This window comes from Hylaeus volcanicus, chromosome 5 (assembly GCF_026283585.1).
Source record: "Hylaeus volcanicus isolate JK05 chromosome 5, UHH_iyHylVolc1.0_haploid, whole genome shotgun sequence".
Lineage (NCBI taxonomy): Eukaryota > Metazoa > Arthropoda > Insecta > Hymenoptera > Colletidae > Hylaeus > Hylaeus volcanicus.
The window spans coordinates 26,249,957-26,264,830 of NC_071980.1; the positions used below are offsets into that span (position 1 = coordinate 26,249,957).

General features: G+C 42.3%; 1 protein-coding gene across 1 annotated transcript in view; it reads left to right on the forward strand.

The window, feature by feature from the left end:
* LOC128877405 (protein bark beetle) overlaps window positions 1-14,849 on the forward strand; it is a 20,801-nt gene extending 5,952 nt beyond the window's left edge. The window contains exons 3-28 of the mRNA XM_054124686.1: window positions 157-326; window positions 746-939; window positions 1,029-1,203; window positions 1,307-1,476; window positions 1,629-1,867; window positions 1,961-2,210; window positions 2,556-2,941; window positions 3,180-3,832; window positions 4,213-4,666; window positions 4,884-5,274; window positions 5,363-5,790; window positions 5,881-6,126; window positions 6,206-7,146; window positions 7,474-7,940; window positions 8,013-8,209; window positions 8,443-8,841; window positions 9,223-9,500; window positions 9,621-9,874; window positions 9,939-10,150; window positions 10,251-10,375; window positions 10,466-10,696; window positions 10,771-10,896; window positions 10,977-11,235; window positions 11,343-11,544; window positions 11,674-11,921; window positions 12,283-14,849. Coding sequence (XP_053980661.1) covers window positions 157-326; window positions 746-939; window positions 1,029-1,203; window positions 1,307-1,476; window positions 1,629-1,867; window positions 1,961-2,210; window positions 2,556-2,941; window positions 3,180-3,832; window positions 4,213-4,666; window positions 4,884-5,274; window positions 5,363-5,790; window positions 5,881-6,126; window positions 6,206-7,146; window positions 7,474-7,940; window positions 8,013-8,209; window positions 8,443-8,841; window positions 9,223-9,500; window positions 9,621-9,874; window positions 9,939-10,150; window positions 10,251-10,375; window positions 10,466-10,696; window positions 10,771-10,896; window positions 10,977-11,235; window positions 11,343-11,544; window positions 11,674-11,921; window positions 12,283-13,074 — 8,487 coding nt within the window. The 3' untranslated portion in view covers window positions 13,075-14,849. The remainder of the gene's footprint in view (window positions 1-156; window positions 327-745; window positions 940-1,028; window positions 1,204-1,306; window positions 1,477-1,628; window positions 1,868-1,960; window positions 2,211-2,555; window positions 2,942-3,179; window positions 3,833-4,212; window positions 4,667-4,883; window positions 5,275-5,362; window positions 5,791-5,880; window positions 6,127-6,205; window positions 7,147-7,473; window positions 7,941-8,012; window positions 8,210-8,442; window positions 8,842-9,222; window positions 9,501-9,620; window positions 9,875-9,938; window positions 10,151-10,250; window positions 10,376-10,465; window positions 10,697-10,770; window positions 10,897-10,976; window positions 11,236-11,342; window positions 11,545-11,673; window positions 11,922-12,282) is intronic.
* The last annotated feature ends 25 nt before the right edge of the window (window positions 14,850-14,874 follow it).

Sequence of the window (14,874 nt, forward strand, 5' to 3'; positions counted from 1 at the left end):
AGTGTTGAATGGCGAATCTATAATGATTGAATACCAATTGTTGAGTGCTAAATACCGAACACCAAGAACCGAGTACCGAATATCAAGTATCCGATAAATCGTTTGGAAGACCTACAGGTTACTCCTCCAATTACTACGAACGATTTCTGTTCGCAGGGGGAATCACACGCGCCAATCCTATTAACAGCATCAGAAGCCAACAATCAGGTCCACCCTGTTGAATCGCCACTTTCCATACGACTGGTCGATGGACCAACGCCGTTCGAAGGTCGATTAGAACTATTCCATCGAAACGAGTGGCGTGCCGTTTGCACCAACTCACGAAAGTAGGTATTTACTTCTTCCCTCGGCGCGTGGAAAATTTATAGTGACTCGGGATCGAAAGAGATTGATAACCATAGAGTTAGAGGCTGCACTTTACGATCGATACTTTTGAATTAATTAAATTGCACGAGAGTGGAATTTACATTCGACCAATGTCGTGCACGTGTAATGTTATAATGTTATTGTTTTGTTGGTACTTGTCAATTTCTAAAACGATTTCGATATAATTAAGCAAAACTACAGAAACTTAGACCTTTCGCTCGTAATGATTCAGGTTGATCTAGCCCTGGTCTAAAGACGTCTGAAAACACTTAATCTGGCTACTTAGTATTAAACTATTAAGCATATTACATTACTCCAATGCCTCGAGAGGCTAACGACTGCAAGCTTAACTCTTCTAATTCATTAACGTCGTGCACAGCTGGACACGAGCCGATTTAGAGACAGCATGCAGACAGCTTGGTTTCCAAGGCGGACGATGGTCGTCGTGGATAGACAGACAATGGCCCGCGAAACCACGATTATTATACGAGCAACCAGGATGTAGAGGCACCGAGTCCTCTTTGACCAACTGCGAGAGGTGGTCGGATAGACAACTCGGAGGTGGCGTTTGCGGTAACTTTTTTTTTTATTAATTTCGAACGAGTGAATGCTATCGAAAACTATTTTTAGTGGGAAATTAATTTTTACTCCCACGATTTTAGACTATCATCCTGATCTCGGTATCGCCTGTTTACCTCGCCACGACGGGGCAACGAAGGCCATTAAACATTGGAGAGGAATTCGCTTCGAGGATGCTCTGTACGATCGACCACTGATCCAAGAAAATACTATTTATATACGAAAATCGAAGTCGATACTACGAAACGTAGTAATAGAGTAAGCATATCCTATCGAATATTCAACTTTAGTCTAGTCTTACTCTAGTTTCAGTAACTGGCATCGGTGGACAGCTTTTAGTAATATTGTCTCTCCCTAATAGACACGCAGGAACAGGCAGAGAGTATAACGTTACGGCTGCTATCGACGTGGAAGGCGTTCCACCGCAAATGGAATCGATTTCGGTTCTCCATGCTGCCTCCACAGGGATTATTGTGACCATACCCAACGCTCCTGTCATAATAAACAATTGTACCATCCAAAACAACAGAGGTAACTTTGATAGGAATATTCTATAGAATCTTTTTCCTTGATTCTTTTATTTTTCCTGAACTTTGCCCTGCTACCTCAGTCACTGTTATAATTATGGCACAAACTCTGAGTTCTTCGTAGACAGTACAAGTTATACAATTATTCGTTTGCAGGGTACGGGATTTATGTGAACAGCTCGTCAGGAATGGCACACGTTAACGACTGTTCCATATTGGATAACGGAGCCGATGGGATAAAGTACGTTCACTTCGACGAACGACCAGACGACAAATTAGATAGAACAGAGGTCTTCGATTTATGCACATTTCCAACGACTGCTAGTCAAATATTCCCCCTTATCATATCCATGGAGCAGAGCAAATACGCGCCCAACACGAAGCGCTGTCCACAAGTAAACACTGTTAAAATTAAATTTAAAACCTCCCACGTTTTGGTACATGCTGCTGCATTGTAAGTACGATTGTAATAAATGTACACGTTTCAGCACATATTCACGAGATCTGGACACGTATTGACGATACACTTTCTACAAATGAAGACAGACAGAAACAACAGTGCCACGATAGAAGTATACGACGGTATGAGCGTTGGGGAGAAGTTATTAGCCAAAGTGAAAATAAAAAATGGAGCGTTGCCCCAAAGCGTGACGACGACTCGACAGAATTTGTTCGTGAAATTCATCGCTGAACCGCGCACCAACACTATCGTTTTCGTGCGATTGACTTCGGGCTACAGTAAGTCTCCGAGAAAATGGATGGTGTACATATTTTCTTACATATGAAAAAGAAACATTTCTCTAAACGTTTCTCAACACTTTATCGACTCTATTAATAGGCCTTTTGCTAAGATAACTTTGTTATCTATTATTGAGATAACATTTGATACCGCTAAATATTTAATACTCCAATCATTGTATGAAATAATATGTAAATATTAATCGAAGAAACGATTCTAATAGATATAAAATAAAGATCGAATAGAACTAACATTGTCAACATGAAAAATACTATTGAATTTAATTGTATGGCCCATCGCTACCAGCGAGTAAATTGTTAAACACACACATTGTTGCCTTTCAGAGAAAACCTACGATCTCAACGTGACCGGTAGCACAATAGCTGGCAATAACGGAAGAGGAATCGCGGTGGAGAAACTGCGATCGGCCCTGCACGTTCAGGAGACTTCTGTGTCCAGCAACAAGCACGTGGCTGGCGTACACGTGTTGGGCGGCGCCGCGGATGTAAATATCACGGGCAGCCGTATATCTTTCAACACGGGAGACGGAGTTAATATCACCCACACAGGAGGAAACCGTAACGTGTCCCGAACGAGCATTTCCTCCAATCAGGGGTACGGATTCGCGGTGTGGTTGAACGACAGCGCGTCCACCGAATACGTGTACTTCAATCAGGCCACCGTGGTCGAGTATTCGCAAATTTTCAGAAACAAGGATGCTGGTGTTCTTGTGAGTATCGAGAAGATCGTCAATGATTACTTCACCTCACAAAGAAAGTAATGACCGTCGCTACATTTAAAATTAGTCCCTTTCTCTGAAGACGATCAATTATAAGCAATGTCATCAACCTCGAAATTAAAGGTTTCAGTGCTTAAGTAACCATCACTTCACTTTAATTCTCTAATTGTTTGATCGGTATATTTTGATCAGCGTGCAACGTTCCCCTAACGATTTACATTGACTGCAGGTTGGCAACGCAACCGGCAATTCCTACGTGAACGTGACGGGTAATTGGTTCAATAGCAGCGCCGAGACAGCGTTACAAGTGGAGTCCAGTTGGAGGCAGAATGAAGGGCTGTTGAGGCTCCAAATTGGTCACAATTCCTTCGTCCAGAACGCTAAATTCGGGATCAAGCTGAGCCCTGCACTCAACATGGAGGCGGTTATCGAGTACAACAATTTCAGAGAACAGTCCAGTGGCTGTATATTGATAAAAAATCCTCTCTACGAGGAGTTCAACATTCTTCCCGTGGATATCATTGTTCGGCACAACGAGTTCTACGGAAATCGCGGCGTCTTTGTAGTCAGTATCGGGCTCTCGCCGTACAGCGACGCGCAGAAGTTATTGTTCACGAGAAACTTCCTGCGAGACAATCGCGTTCGCGAGTTGTTCGACGATGGGAACACGATGAGATCGAGATTGATACCGCGTTCCAGAGTGGCAGCGGTCGTCGTCGTTTCCTCGAGCAACGTGGTGGTTTTTCGCAATATTCTGAACAATCCCGAGTCATCGTACGAGATTGGGTCTCACTTGGAAGATCAGAGCAAAATTATTAACTGCACTTATAATTGGCTTGGATTCCCAGAGGAGAACAAAATATTTGAACGACTGTTTCACAGGTGTGCCACTTATCGATGGTTCCATATTCTTGGCGCGAAAGTGGATCCAAGTATTTAAAATGCTTGGATTAATCTATGCGCCAAGACATTTTATTTTAACACTTTATTTACCGAGATCCTATTTAGAGGCTTTTTAATTCCAGTGTCTACCTTCTGGTATTTGTTGTGTTGTTGACTGTCTACTTACAATGTTCAAATTTTTGTAACAAACTTGGCTTTGGGTGTACCTAGTAACACTACGCAGGAATTGATGTCAGCCTAGATTACTATATGTTAATGTAGACAAAATTTGTCTGCATTGCAGACTATTTCTAAATAGGCCGGTAGATGAAGCGTTAATACGAACCAGAACGAATAGCTGACAAGTTGTTACGTTTCAGAAAGGACAGGTACAACCTGGCTAAAATCGAGTACCTCCCGTATTTGCTGCACAACAGCAATCCAGGAGCCACCACGATCATTTCGAATCCAACGTTCGTGCCGCAATTCGTTACACCCGGTACAAATTTCGTAGGTGGCGAAGTCGATGGTCTGGAGTCACTCAAAGCTGGAGAGTACATCGTCGAGCGCGATATCAACGTACGACCGAGTGGTAAATTAATTCTACACCCTGGTGTCACGTTACGTTTCCCCCTGGCTGTGGGGATGATGGTCGCTGGCAGGCTCGATGCTCGTGGCAAACGACCTAGCGATATTTTGTTCACCTTGAAGGAGGAAATTGTCATGGATACTGACAACGAAACTCTGACGGATGAAGGACTTGGTCAAATTAACGAAATGGAGTCGTCTGTGAGGCTTCTTGGGGGAAAGACCAATCTCGAGGGAAGATTACAGGTACTAACTGAAGATAAAGTGCGGCAGGACCTCGTTTATAAGAACACAAGCATGCTTAGTTTCCGATATACGAACTTGTAGTAGAGTCTAGTATTATTTAGCCACTTATAGCTGAGCTTAGTAAACTCTAGCCCTTAGTAGCTGAGCCTAGTAGTCTCTAGCTCCAGTATCACATTACGTACAAGTACAACACTACTACTCTTACTGTAATCAACAGGTAAAAGTAGGTGAAAAATGGGGAACAGTTTGTAATTATGGCTGGACAATCCGCGACGCAGCCCTAGTGTGTCACCAATTAGGCCTGACCCTGGACCCTGACAATTGGCTCATGGAACGCTCTCAGATTCCAAACGCGGGTATCAACGAGGACATCGTCCTGAGCAATGTCAGATGCACCGAGGATGACAACGACATATCGAAGTGTCGAGCAGAGACGGAACAGAGCTTCGAGAATTCTTGTACTCACGAGAACGATGTGGGCGTCAGGTGTTCGGAAGCCGCTTGGGCAGGCCTTCGATTGGGGCCATTGGCTCAGAGGAGCGACCTCCAATTCGTCACTATCGAAAAAGCAGGGTTGCTCGATTATGCCACGAATTCGTTCAAGCCAGGTATTTCAGATGAAACGGTTAACACGCGTAGGTCGATGCATTTAAGGGAGACCACTCGAATAACTCACAATATTTCAAATCTTTCCAGCCTTGCAAATCGATTTCGCACGACACTCCCTGGACAGTGTTCGAGTCATCGACAATCTTCAAGATGGTTTAGGAGTACTCTACTCGGATATATATTCTGCTGACGCAGTGAACACCGTCAGAAACAGCGACTTCTCCCAGAACGGCGGCAGCGGTATCAGTTTCAAGCAGTTGGGGATGCAAATCATTAATTCTAGAATCGAGTATAACAAGGTTGCTGGGATTAGACACAACCCTACTTTATCCGCAGTCCAGCAAAGAGAATTCGCGGGCTGGTTTCACCGTGTACCAGACGCGATCGAATCTTCCTACGATCCGATAGTCATACCCACCTACACAACGGAAATTGAACTTTCCGACGGGGAAACTAAGTATATAACAACGGCCAAAGTCAACGGCGAGTCAATCCATCAACGCCTCAACATCGTAGTAAGCGCGTACAAGAATTGTTATTGATACGAAGCAGTTACTGTTTATGAAAATAAATGAGTAATCAACCGAATTTGATCAATTCCACAGTGCAGACCAGGATACGTGATCGGTATTCAGCTTCTGAATCCCATCGAGAATCGCAGCACGGAGCAAATCATCGTGTACGACTCGCAGTACGGTGATCCTAATCGAGATGTTTGGCACGTGAGACGCGATTTGGCCGTCTTTCCTGTGACATCCAGCTCATTTGCTGTGATCCTGGAGTACGACAGTGGCGTGAAGGCTCTTGGTGGCGCTGTTATGGTTATTACAGCTCTACGAGCCCCCATACAGGTGTGTATGCAAAACGAAAAAGGATAAAACACTTGTATCAGCCAGTCAACTCGATTTCACTTCTAAACTACATTTTCAGGATGTACGAAACAAGATTGTAAGAGGACCGATTCCAACCTTGCTAGTCACAAAGTCCAAGATCAAGAACAATAAAAGGGGTATACTAGCATCCTTCTACAACAGATACTTGGACGAGATAGGTGACCATTTTCTGCGAAAAGCAAACGAGACCATACAGCTGATCACCTGCGAGGTGTCCCACAATCAGGAAGAAGCGATTTACGTGCACTCGCCCCATTGGAATATTTTTCAGACGAACCTATCCGAAATCGCCATTCACATCAACGACAGCCTGATCACGGACAATGGGAATGGGATATACCAGTTCAGTCGCGATGCTAGGCACTCAAATAATCTCTTTCACTGGATTATGCAAGACAGCACCGTAGAAAGGAATCGAAGAGGTGGTTTCGAAGTGGCGTTGCCAGAGGTCTGGCAGTACAACGAGAATTTCACGCACACCTTGTTCTTTGGTAACAACACTTGGCGCAACAACGAGCTATTTGGTTTCATAGTAGACGGCCATTACGCTACCCTAAACGTTTCTCACAATCGATTCGAAGGGAACAGATGTAAGACTGGTTTGATATCTGTCCGCGGAATGGAAAAGAAAATGCGAATCGACAATAATCGCATTTCGAGCAACACTGGTGTCTACATGGTAGAGTTCAAGGCAGACAGCCAGTCGGAGATTTTAGGAGACGTCGATGCTCGTTTCTTCAATAACGAGATCAAACGGAATAGCTACGATCTAGCTGGCATGGGTCCACGTCGCACGGATGATAGTCCGAGTTACGTGGTGGGCTTCCATGGCATCCAAAAAGTGCGGATAAATAGAAATTTATTTGGTGATAATTCTTTGGACTATGAACTGCTGGCTGGTATAAGGACTGCAAAGATCAATAATGAGGTTGACGTGACTGAGAACTGGTGGGGAACCCCTGAGGACATTGAGATAAGGTGAGTGTTGATTTCTTCAACATTTTTCAAAATTGTTGCTTCTAATTGGGGGGAAAGACATTTGATCAAATCTGAATGAGCCAGAACTTTGGTTCTTCAGAGGTGAATGCTTAATGTCAGGTTTAAGAATGATGTAAAATGCATCGTGGTAGAGCATGGACCTCATTCATGATTTCTTTAAATAGTCTCAGATCCTATAGTTGAAGAGTTCCTCAAATTCTTCATGAATGCTAAATGTCAAGTGATGATAGGCAAAATATCGTATCCATACGATATCGAGAGAAATATGCACCTTCCAGTTTGGTTTACATCCCCATCTCCTTTCAGACGAAGGATCTTCGACTTCGACGACTGGAACGACCACGCGGTGGCTCGTTATCGACCTTTCTTGACAAACGACGCCTTCGATTCATCTGTTTCCGCGTCTTGGCAGATCGTAAGAGAAGTAGACTTGGACAACTTGGGCGGACGTATCGTGGAGAATTTATCTATACACGCCAGGGATAAACCCTACGTGGTACGATCGGATATCACCGTGATGCCAGAGTCCACGTTGCATATTTATCCAGACGTTGTCATGGAGTTTGCTCCCAACGTCGGTATCCTTGTTCTTGGTACGTTGAAAGCCGTGGGTGCACCTGGTCATGAGATTATAATGAAGCCAATGGAACGTAGCGATATAAACGATTCAGTCATCGTGAAACCTACTAGAAACTCTGGAAATGTTGTCTCAATGTCGGAGGAAACGATTCGTCTTTGCAAGGATGGACGGTGTTCTTCCTTGCACAATGAAGGTAGACTACTTTAATCTGGTCTCATATATGCATGCACATTTACACAGTATTCACATCCCTGTGTCGTTACAGGTTTCCTGGAATTCTTCAATAAAACAACCTTACAATGGATACCCCTCTGCGATACCAGATTTACTGAGAGGAATGCTCAAGTGGCCTGTCGTCAATTGGGCCACGACACGCTCAACGTCTTCGTATCGTACGATCGTAGATACGAATTGCATCCTGGTTCTCTGATACGAGTTTGGTCTTGGCCTGAACCATTACAGGTATTACAAGTTAGAAAGAATTGGGGTTGCCAGTGAAGACTCGATGCGTTGAACCAAAAATGATTTCTCATAGAGTGTAGGAGAAACCTATATTGTCGTATTCTTATTTCTTGTATTGTGTATTGCTGAATCCTTATTTCTTGTTACTCTACCATTCTGTAAGCTGCACTCTAATCTTCACAAAGTAACGTAGCATAGAACGTCGGAGAACCTCATACAATAATATATTTCAGTGCACTGGGAGAGAAGAGAAATTAGAAGACTGCCAGATTCGATTAAACGGTCAACTGTACGGTCACCGACACGAATGTCCATGGGACAGCCAATTTGTCTTCATCAGTTGTGGAAAACGGAATCTGGACGATGCACATGATTACTGGGGTGGCATACGCATCGCCAATGGCGAGTTCGAACATCATTTGTACGAGCATCGCATCCACGACGTGGTTACTCACGAGACAGTGAGACGAGTCGAATCAGTTTTGAGATATATCAACATAACTGGTGCTGGAATTCTACATTTCGAGAAGTCAGCTGCTCTGCAGACAATTATGAAATCACCGGCGATAATGCAGGTGAACATAATTCGCAGCGCCTATCACGGTATCAATGTGATATCACCTACTCACACGGTTAGTATCAGGCAAGCAGAAAAGGTCAGAGACCAAAAAATGAAAATTTAACCCTTTGCACTCGAGGATTTTTTTCTGGTATCTACCAGCAACTCGAGATATGTTTCTTAGCATTCTATTGCCATGAATTCTAAGCTATCTAGATTTGAGAATAAGGTCACCTTTACCTCGCCGACAATCATTTTATTGACACTTCGAGCTCCAAAGAAATCAAACCTAAAGAAACATTAGGTATCGTATATTTGCTGCGTGAAACCTAATGGTGACTGAGAATCTCTCGAGTGCAAAGGGTTAAATTTCGTTTGAATTTAAATTTTATTTTTTGGGGGAACTATTGGAGACTGTACACCTTCTTTACTAACTAGCTCATTAATTCGACAGGTTGAATTACTATTCAATACCGTCGATAACGTACTTGGAAACGGTGTCAACATACTCTCGATAACGGGCGAAGGACGCGAAGCTGAAGAAAGTTCATTCACACCAATTAAAGACCTCAGTATCCCTTATCATCTGTTCAGTATGATCGATATATGTGATACCACTAAAGAGATCACGCTCGAGGAACGAGTGATCGTGTACTACAAGTATGACAATCACCCTGTAAGCTGCGTTAAAATCTTTCGCAGCGCCTACAGGGCCAAACCCTTTGGATTTAGGTTTGTACTGTCTAAAAACGAAGAAAGAATCTATCCAATACGATTCCGAATTAACTTATGAATACGTAAACACCAAAAGTACGTTCAACAAAAAGTTAAGATGACTTCGACATATTCCAGGCTCCTACAGTTCAATCTTTTCAACTCTACTGGAAAGCTTGGTCGCGTCGACAGTATTACTTTATACGATGGAGACATTTACAACGTCACTGCCAAGAGTATAGGCCACCTGGAAGCTGATAGTCCCGACGAGAAGAAGCTTTTCAAAACCCAGGGCCCTAGCCTCAGTATAAAACTGTTCGCTAATGGTGCAAGCAACGTGCACGGGTTTATCGCAGAAGTAATTACCCTGCCAATCTCCGCCATTGGATTTAGTAAGTATTACATAAGGATCATTCAGACAGATCGGTTTATTCACGTCTCGATTTTCCTCTTCAGATCGCGACGTCCAACACAACGTTTCTTATTCTGTTATATCGAATTGCCGCGAGGGAGCGATAAAATACGCAAGTGCTGGCGAAGTAAACGCAATAATGACCCTGGAACGTAATCAGTTCACGAACAATTGCGAGAAGCTTTACGGTAATTTCTCGACTTGCAAATCTGCGCTATGGCTGGACGTTCAAAATACGCAGTCCTTATACTTCAGAGTGAGTGGCCTTACATTTAAGAATTTAAAAAATCTAATTTAGAATCAGATGCGAGATATTTATTGAGATCTTTGTAATTGCGTTATTCGAAATATTTTAGAACAATCTAGTTCAGAAGAATCAAGGTGGACTTTCGATCCGAGCTGATTCCAGAGGTTCGGCCACTTCTTTGAAAGGGTGGATCCATAACAATCTCTTTTCAGAGAACTATAACAAACCCGCATTGTAAGTACGATACAATATTGTCATGGAGCATTGTATTCCATTGTATCGCTTTGAAACAAACATAGAAATAATGGTCATCTTCTTTCACAGATACGTGGAGGGCCGCCAAAGCAGTCCATATCAAGAAGTCACTATATTCAGAAACTATTTCACGAAAAACAACGCTCCCTACGACAACAACATCGTTCTGAAACAAGTAGTCAGTAACATGACGCTCAATTATTTGCACGCCAATCTCGGCGCGCATCTTTTGGAAATTTCAGGATTCGAAAGGGTCCGTCTACCTATCTACCAAACCACGTCTCACAATGGTTTCTACAAGTGCGTATTCTTCGTTTTGCTCGTCCATTCTTCAGTTACACGTCCATTTATTACGTGGCAAAATAACGTTTCAGAAACTATGCAGTGGACCGCAATGGACGTAGTACAATAGTCGCGGGGACCCCTGGCCAACAATACGTCGACAATGTATTGTTCAATCCAGACAACGATTACGAAATGCTCACAACGAACAGATCAGAGTTCGTATCAAAATGTTTCCTGATACTTTTATAGTTTTAACGATGCCGGAATAATTCTCACGATAAATCGTACTTCACAGGCAATTAGAGATGTGGAAGTCACACGTGGATGCGAGACATAATTGGTGGGGATACAACGAAACGTTAGCTGTGGCAGGTAGAGTAAGAGACAGTGGAGATTCTCCCGATTTGCTGCAAGTCGATTATCAACCTTTTCACATGAGCAATGCATCCGTTCTGAATGGAAAGTGTCCACCGGCGTGGGATCTCGTGGGCGACACGTGTTACATATATATTGGTGCTCCAATGGACTTCTATAGTGCTCGAGATTTCTGCAGGGTGAGACCATTAATCACTGATCCTTTTTTATGTAAACTGGGAGCTCCTGCAAAGCTTGTGTACAAGTAACACTTTAATCTGCTGATGTTTTCTTTCACGTTCTTTAGTCGGTAAATGCATCTATGCCATTTATCATGGGTGATTACGTGGAGCTCTGGCATTTCATACGAAAACAACAGGAACGTTACGATTATTCGGATCGTGCCTGGGTACAGCAGTTGGATCGCGTGGATCAATGCACAACTTTCACTTATCAAACGATAGAGATCGATTATTGTGGTCAACGCAGCCCCTTCGTTTGCGAAATTGGTACGTTTCCTTATTCTTGTAATTATTGTAGAAAAGTAACCCTTCACCGACCTGAATATAGACTCAATCCCATAAATATTCGTACCCATTATGTTAAGAGAAAACAATATAAATCATTTATCGCTGTAGATCCTAGAGTGAACATCGACCCGCTATCATGGAGAAAAGACATTGTGGCAGTGGCTGTGTTAGGGGCAGCAGGAATAGCACTCGCGTTGTTAACAGCTGCCATTGCTCTCTGGGTATCGAAGTCGAAGAGACGGAATCTCGAAAGATTGGAAAGGCGAAACTCTATCAGACAATCCCTGCATTCTCTGCGATCGGTTGGTTCTACTTCTGGATTCACAGAACTTGCGTATCGACGTAAACCTATTACGGTGAGGATTCCTTATCTTAGCTAGCTCCATAATGATATCGAAAGAAGAAGAAGTCCCAAAGAAGTCCCAAGATATAGAAGAAAATGTCGAGTTTATTTGAATAATTTTTATCACTACCAATGAAGGAGGGAAGCGTAGTCCAAAAAGAAGTGCATATTTAGAATTGTTTTTTTTTTTTTTACAAACAAAAAATGTTCCGGTAATAAGTTTAAGGGTATTCCAAAGAACGTTTCGTAGTGGATGTGTCGCAATTTTTGTATGTAAAAATATCTTAAATTAACTAAGTTGCAGCAACACCCTAATCACCAGAAAATTGTCCGTTTGTCACCCGAAAAATTCATAACTGTGCTTCTGATTCCAGACGAAGCATTCAACAGACACGCTGAACTCCAAGTCCCTAGACTACAGAAGAATGCTAAACGGCGGTAGCATAGACTCAATGGACAAGTCCCAGTTGAACTCGTCGATGGAAGACAATCAAAGCTACGACGTGTACGAGGCTCACAATCCACGGTACTCTCCGAGCACCAGCGACTTCAAGACCACCGCCCAAAAGTATGGACCACCTACGAGCGGAGACAATCCAGTGTTTGATCTAACATATCGCAACGAAGGCTTCAGAAACCACTCCACGTTCGCATCGAGAACAACGAACGACTGGCCTATGGAATCTAACACCGAAACAACTACTGACGAGACTCCCGCTGTAGATGCAACGCACGAGAGTTCCTATATCAACAACACGTCCACTCTTCCATTGCACTCCAGCCTAGCTTTGACTGATTCGATTAGTGAGCTGAAAAGGGACATCGAGACTTCGGCATCCTACAGTCCCTTGGACTATGATGTTAGACGCAGCTATGACAATGCTACCTTACCAAGTCAAGCATCGGAACCTGTGCCTGAGTATGCTCCGGACTTCAACCCTCCGATACCACCTCATCCCTATCATCACTACGACGATAGTAGACCTAGGAGCGAAGCATTGTTAGAAACTAATCTCGATAACGGAGAGGAGAAACCTCTGCGATCGAAGAGCGAGGCATTGCTAGAGACTAATTTAGATGTGTTTCTGGTAAACGAGCCTACGGAACTCACGCAACTCTCAGCTGGAGCACGAAGCAAGAGCCAGCCTTTAGAAACTGCTATGTAAAGTACCGAGTAAAAATGAAACTAGGCTCTTAACAGTTTAATTTATAATATCAGGACTTTGGTTAGTTATGAAGACAGCTGTTAAGAGTGATTTGGTGTTTATAAGTGGCTGAGGTTTGGCACTCGAGTCCAATTGTTCCTTAACTGCGACAGGGTTTGAACTTGATAAATTATTATCAGGAAGATGAGACTTTGTACGAAGCAAGAGCCAGGGTTTAGAAACTGCTATGTAAACTACGGAGTAGAAAGTGAATTGGGCTCTTAACAGTTAAATTTATAATATCAGGACTTTGGTTATCTATAAATGCACCTGTTAAGAGTAATTCGATGTTTCTAAATGGCTCCAATTTTGTAAATTCGAGGACCTCGTAAGTGTCAGAACCAATGCTCGTTGCCCTGTGATAGGGTTTGAACTTGATAAATCATTATCATTAAGGAGAGACTCGATGAAACCTACCGAATTTAACATTTAAGACAGTGGAGCTTAAGGAGGACTACAAGTGCAATGAAACGTCGTTGATTTCTTTCGTAAGAAATGTTCGTCGATCTACGTTCTTCCTGATATGAATTAGTACTGTTTTATAAACCAGATCTCAATACTTGATTCTCCAATGCGAGACTATCTTTTGCAAGCCGTACCTAATTGTGCTGGCTACGCTAATATATCCTATAGAATAGACAAAATTATTTCTTATAGTGCATTCTGTACAGAAAAGCGCATTACATATCGTACAACGATGCGAACGCAGGTTTGCAGTTAGAATAGTCCGAAGAGTAGCTCGTAATTTGCATAATTTGTCGTTTTGAAAACTGTTCGCTCATGAAACCACGAAATGTATGTTCATTTTACTGAGATTGATTAAGCTAAGACATCAGTCTTTGTTCATTATAAGATAATTTACAAAAATAAAGGAAACTTGACGATAGAGAAATTGAGGAAATTATCAGATATATGGTACTACACTGCCAAACTATCGAGTATGCGTTTTATACTCGCAGAGTGAGATGTACTCACGCGTCGACGTTGTGATAGATAACTCATCGGAGTATAAATTATATTTTAGTCTTATTAGCGTAACTATGGTTTCGTTTACGCGGAGGAGTTGTTCATTAAGGAATGCTACATCTAGCGATTATAGTTTTCCTTAAAGTAGGTGATCTCACCAAGCGCCTTCGACACGAATTTTACCAGAGATGGGCAAAATTTTTACCCGCATAAAAATGTCTGCAAAATGCGACTAAAAAATAGATCTATTATCGGAATAAAATGTTGCCCAACTCCGAATTTTATATACATTCTACTGTAACAGATTATCCGTCCGTACATCTAAGTTTATTGTACAAGCGACAATGCCTGCTCAGGCACGCAATATACTTGTGTATTTATGTATGTATAGATATACAAATACCAAACGGTATTTTTCAGCGAACCAACGTAAGGCGTTTAATTCATATTTTTTATACTGTTATTAGAGAATAATGATTTACCGGAGAACGATAGCTCAACGAACAAGTGCGTTCTGTGCGAATTTATTCTTCCAAAGAAGGATTCTACGACTCGTGTCTAATTCTAACGGCGAGCGCAAATGTCTTTATATATTTATACGTTTTTACGAGTGGTAAACCATTTGAAAAATCGAAATAAGCGTCGTGCACGTTAAAATTATTTTCTAAATATATCGACGCGTTTTCAAGGTATAATATAATAGTTCGATTTGAAATTATAGACAATTTAATTTGTACAGTTTTCACGTCAGAACTAATAAACGAATCGCATCAATTAGAAACAAATGTATTTAAA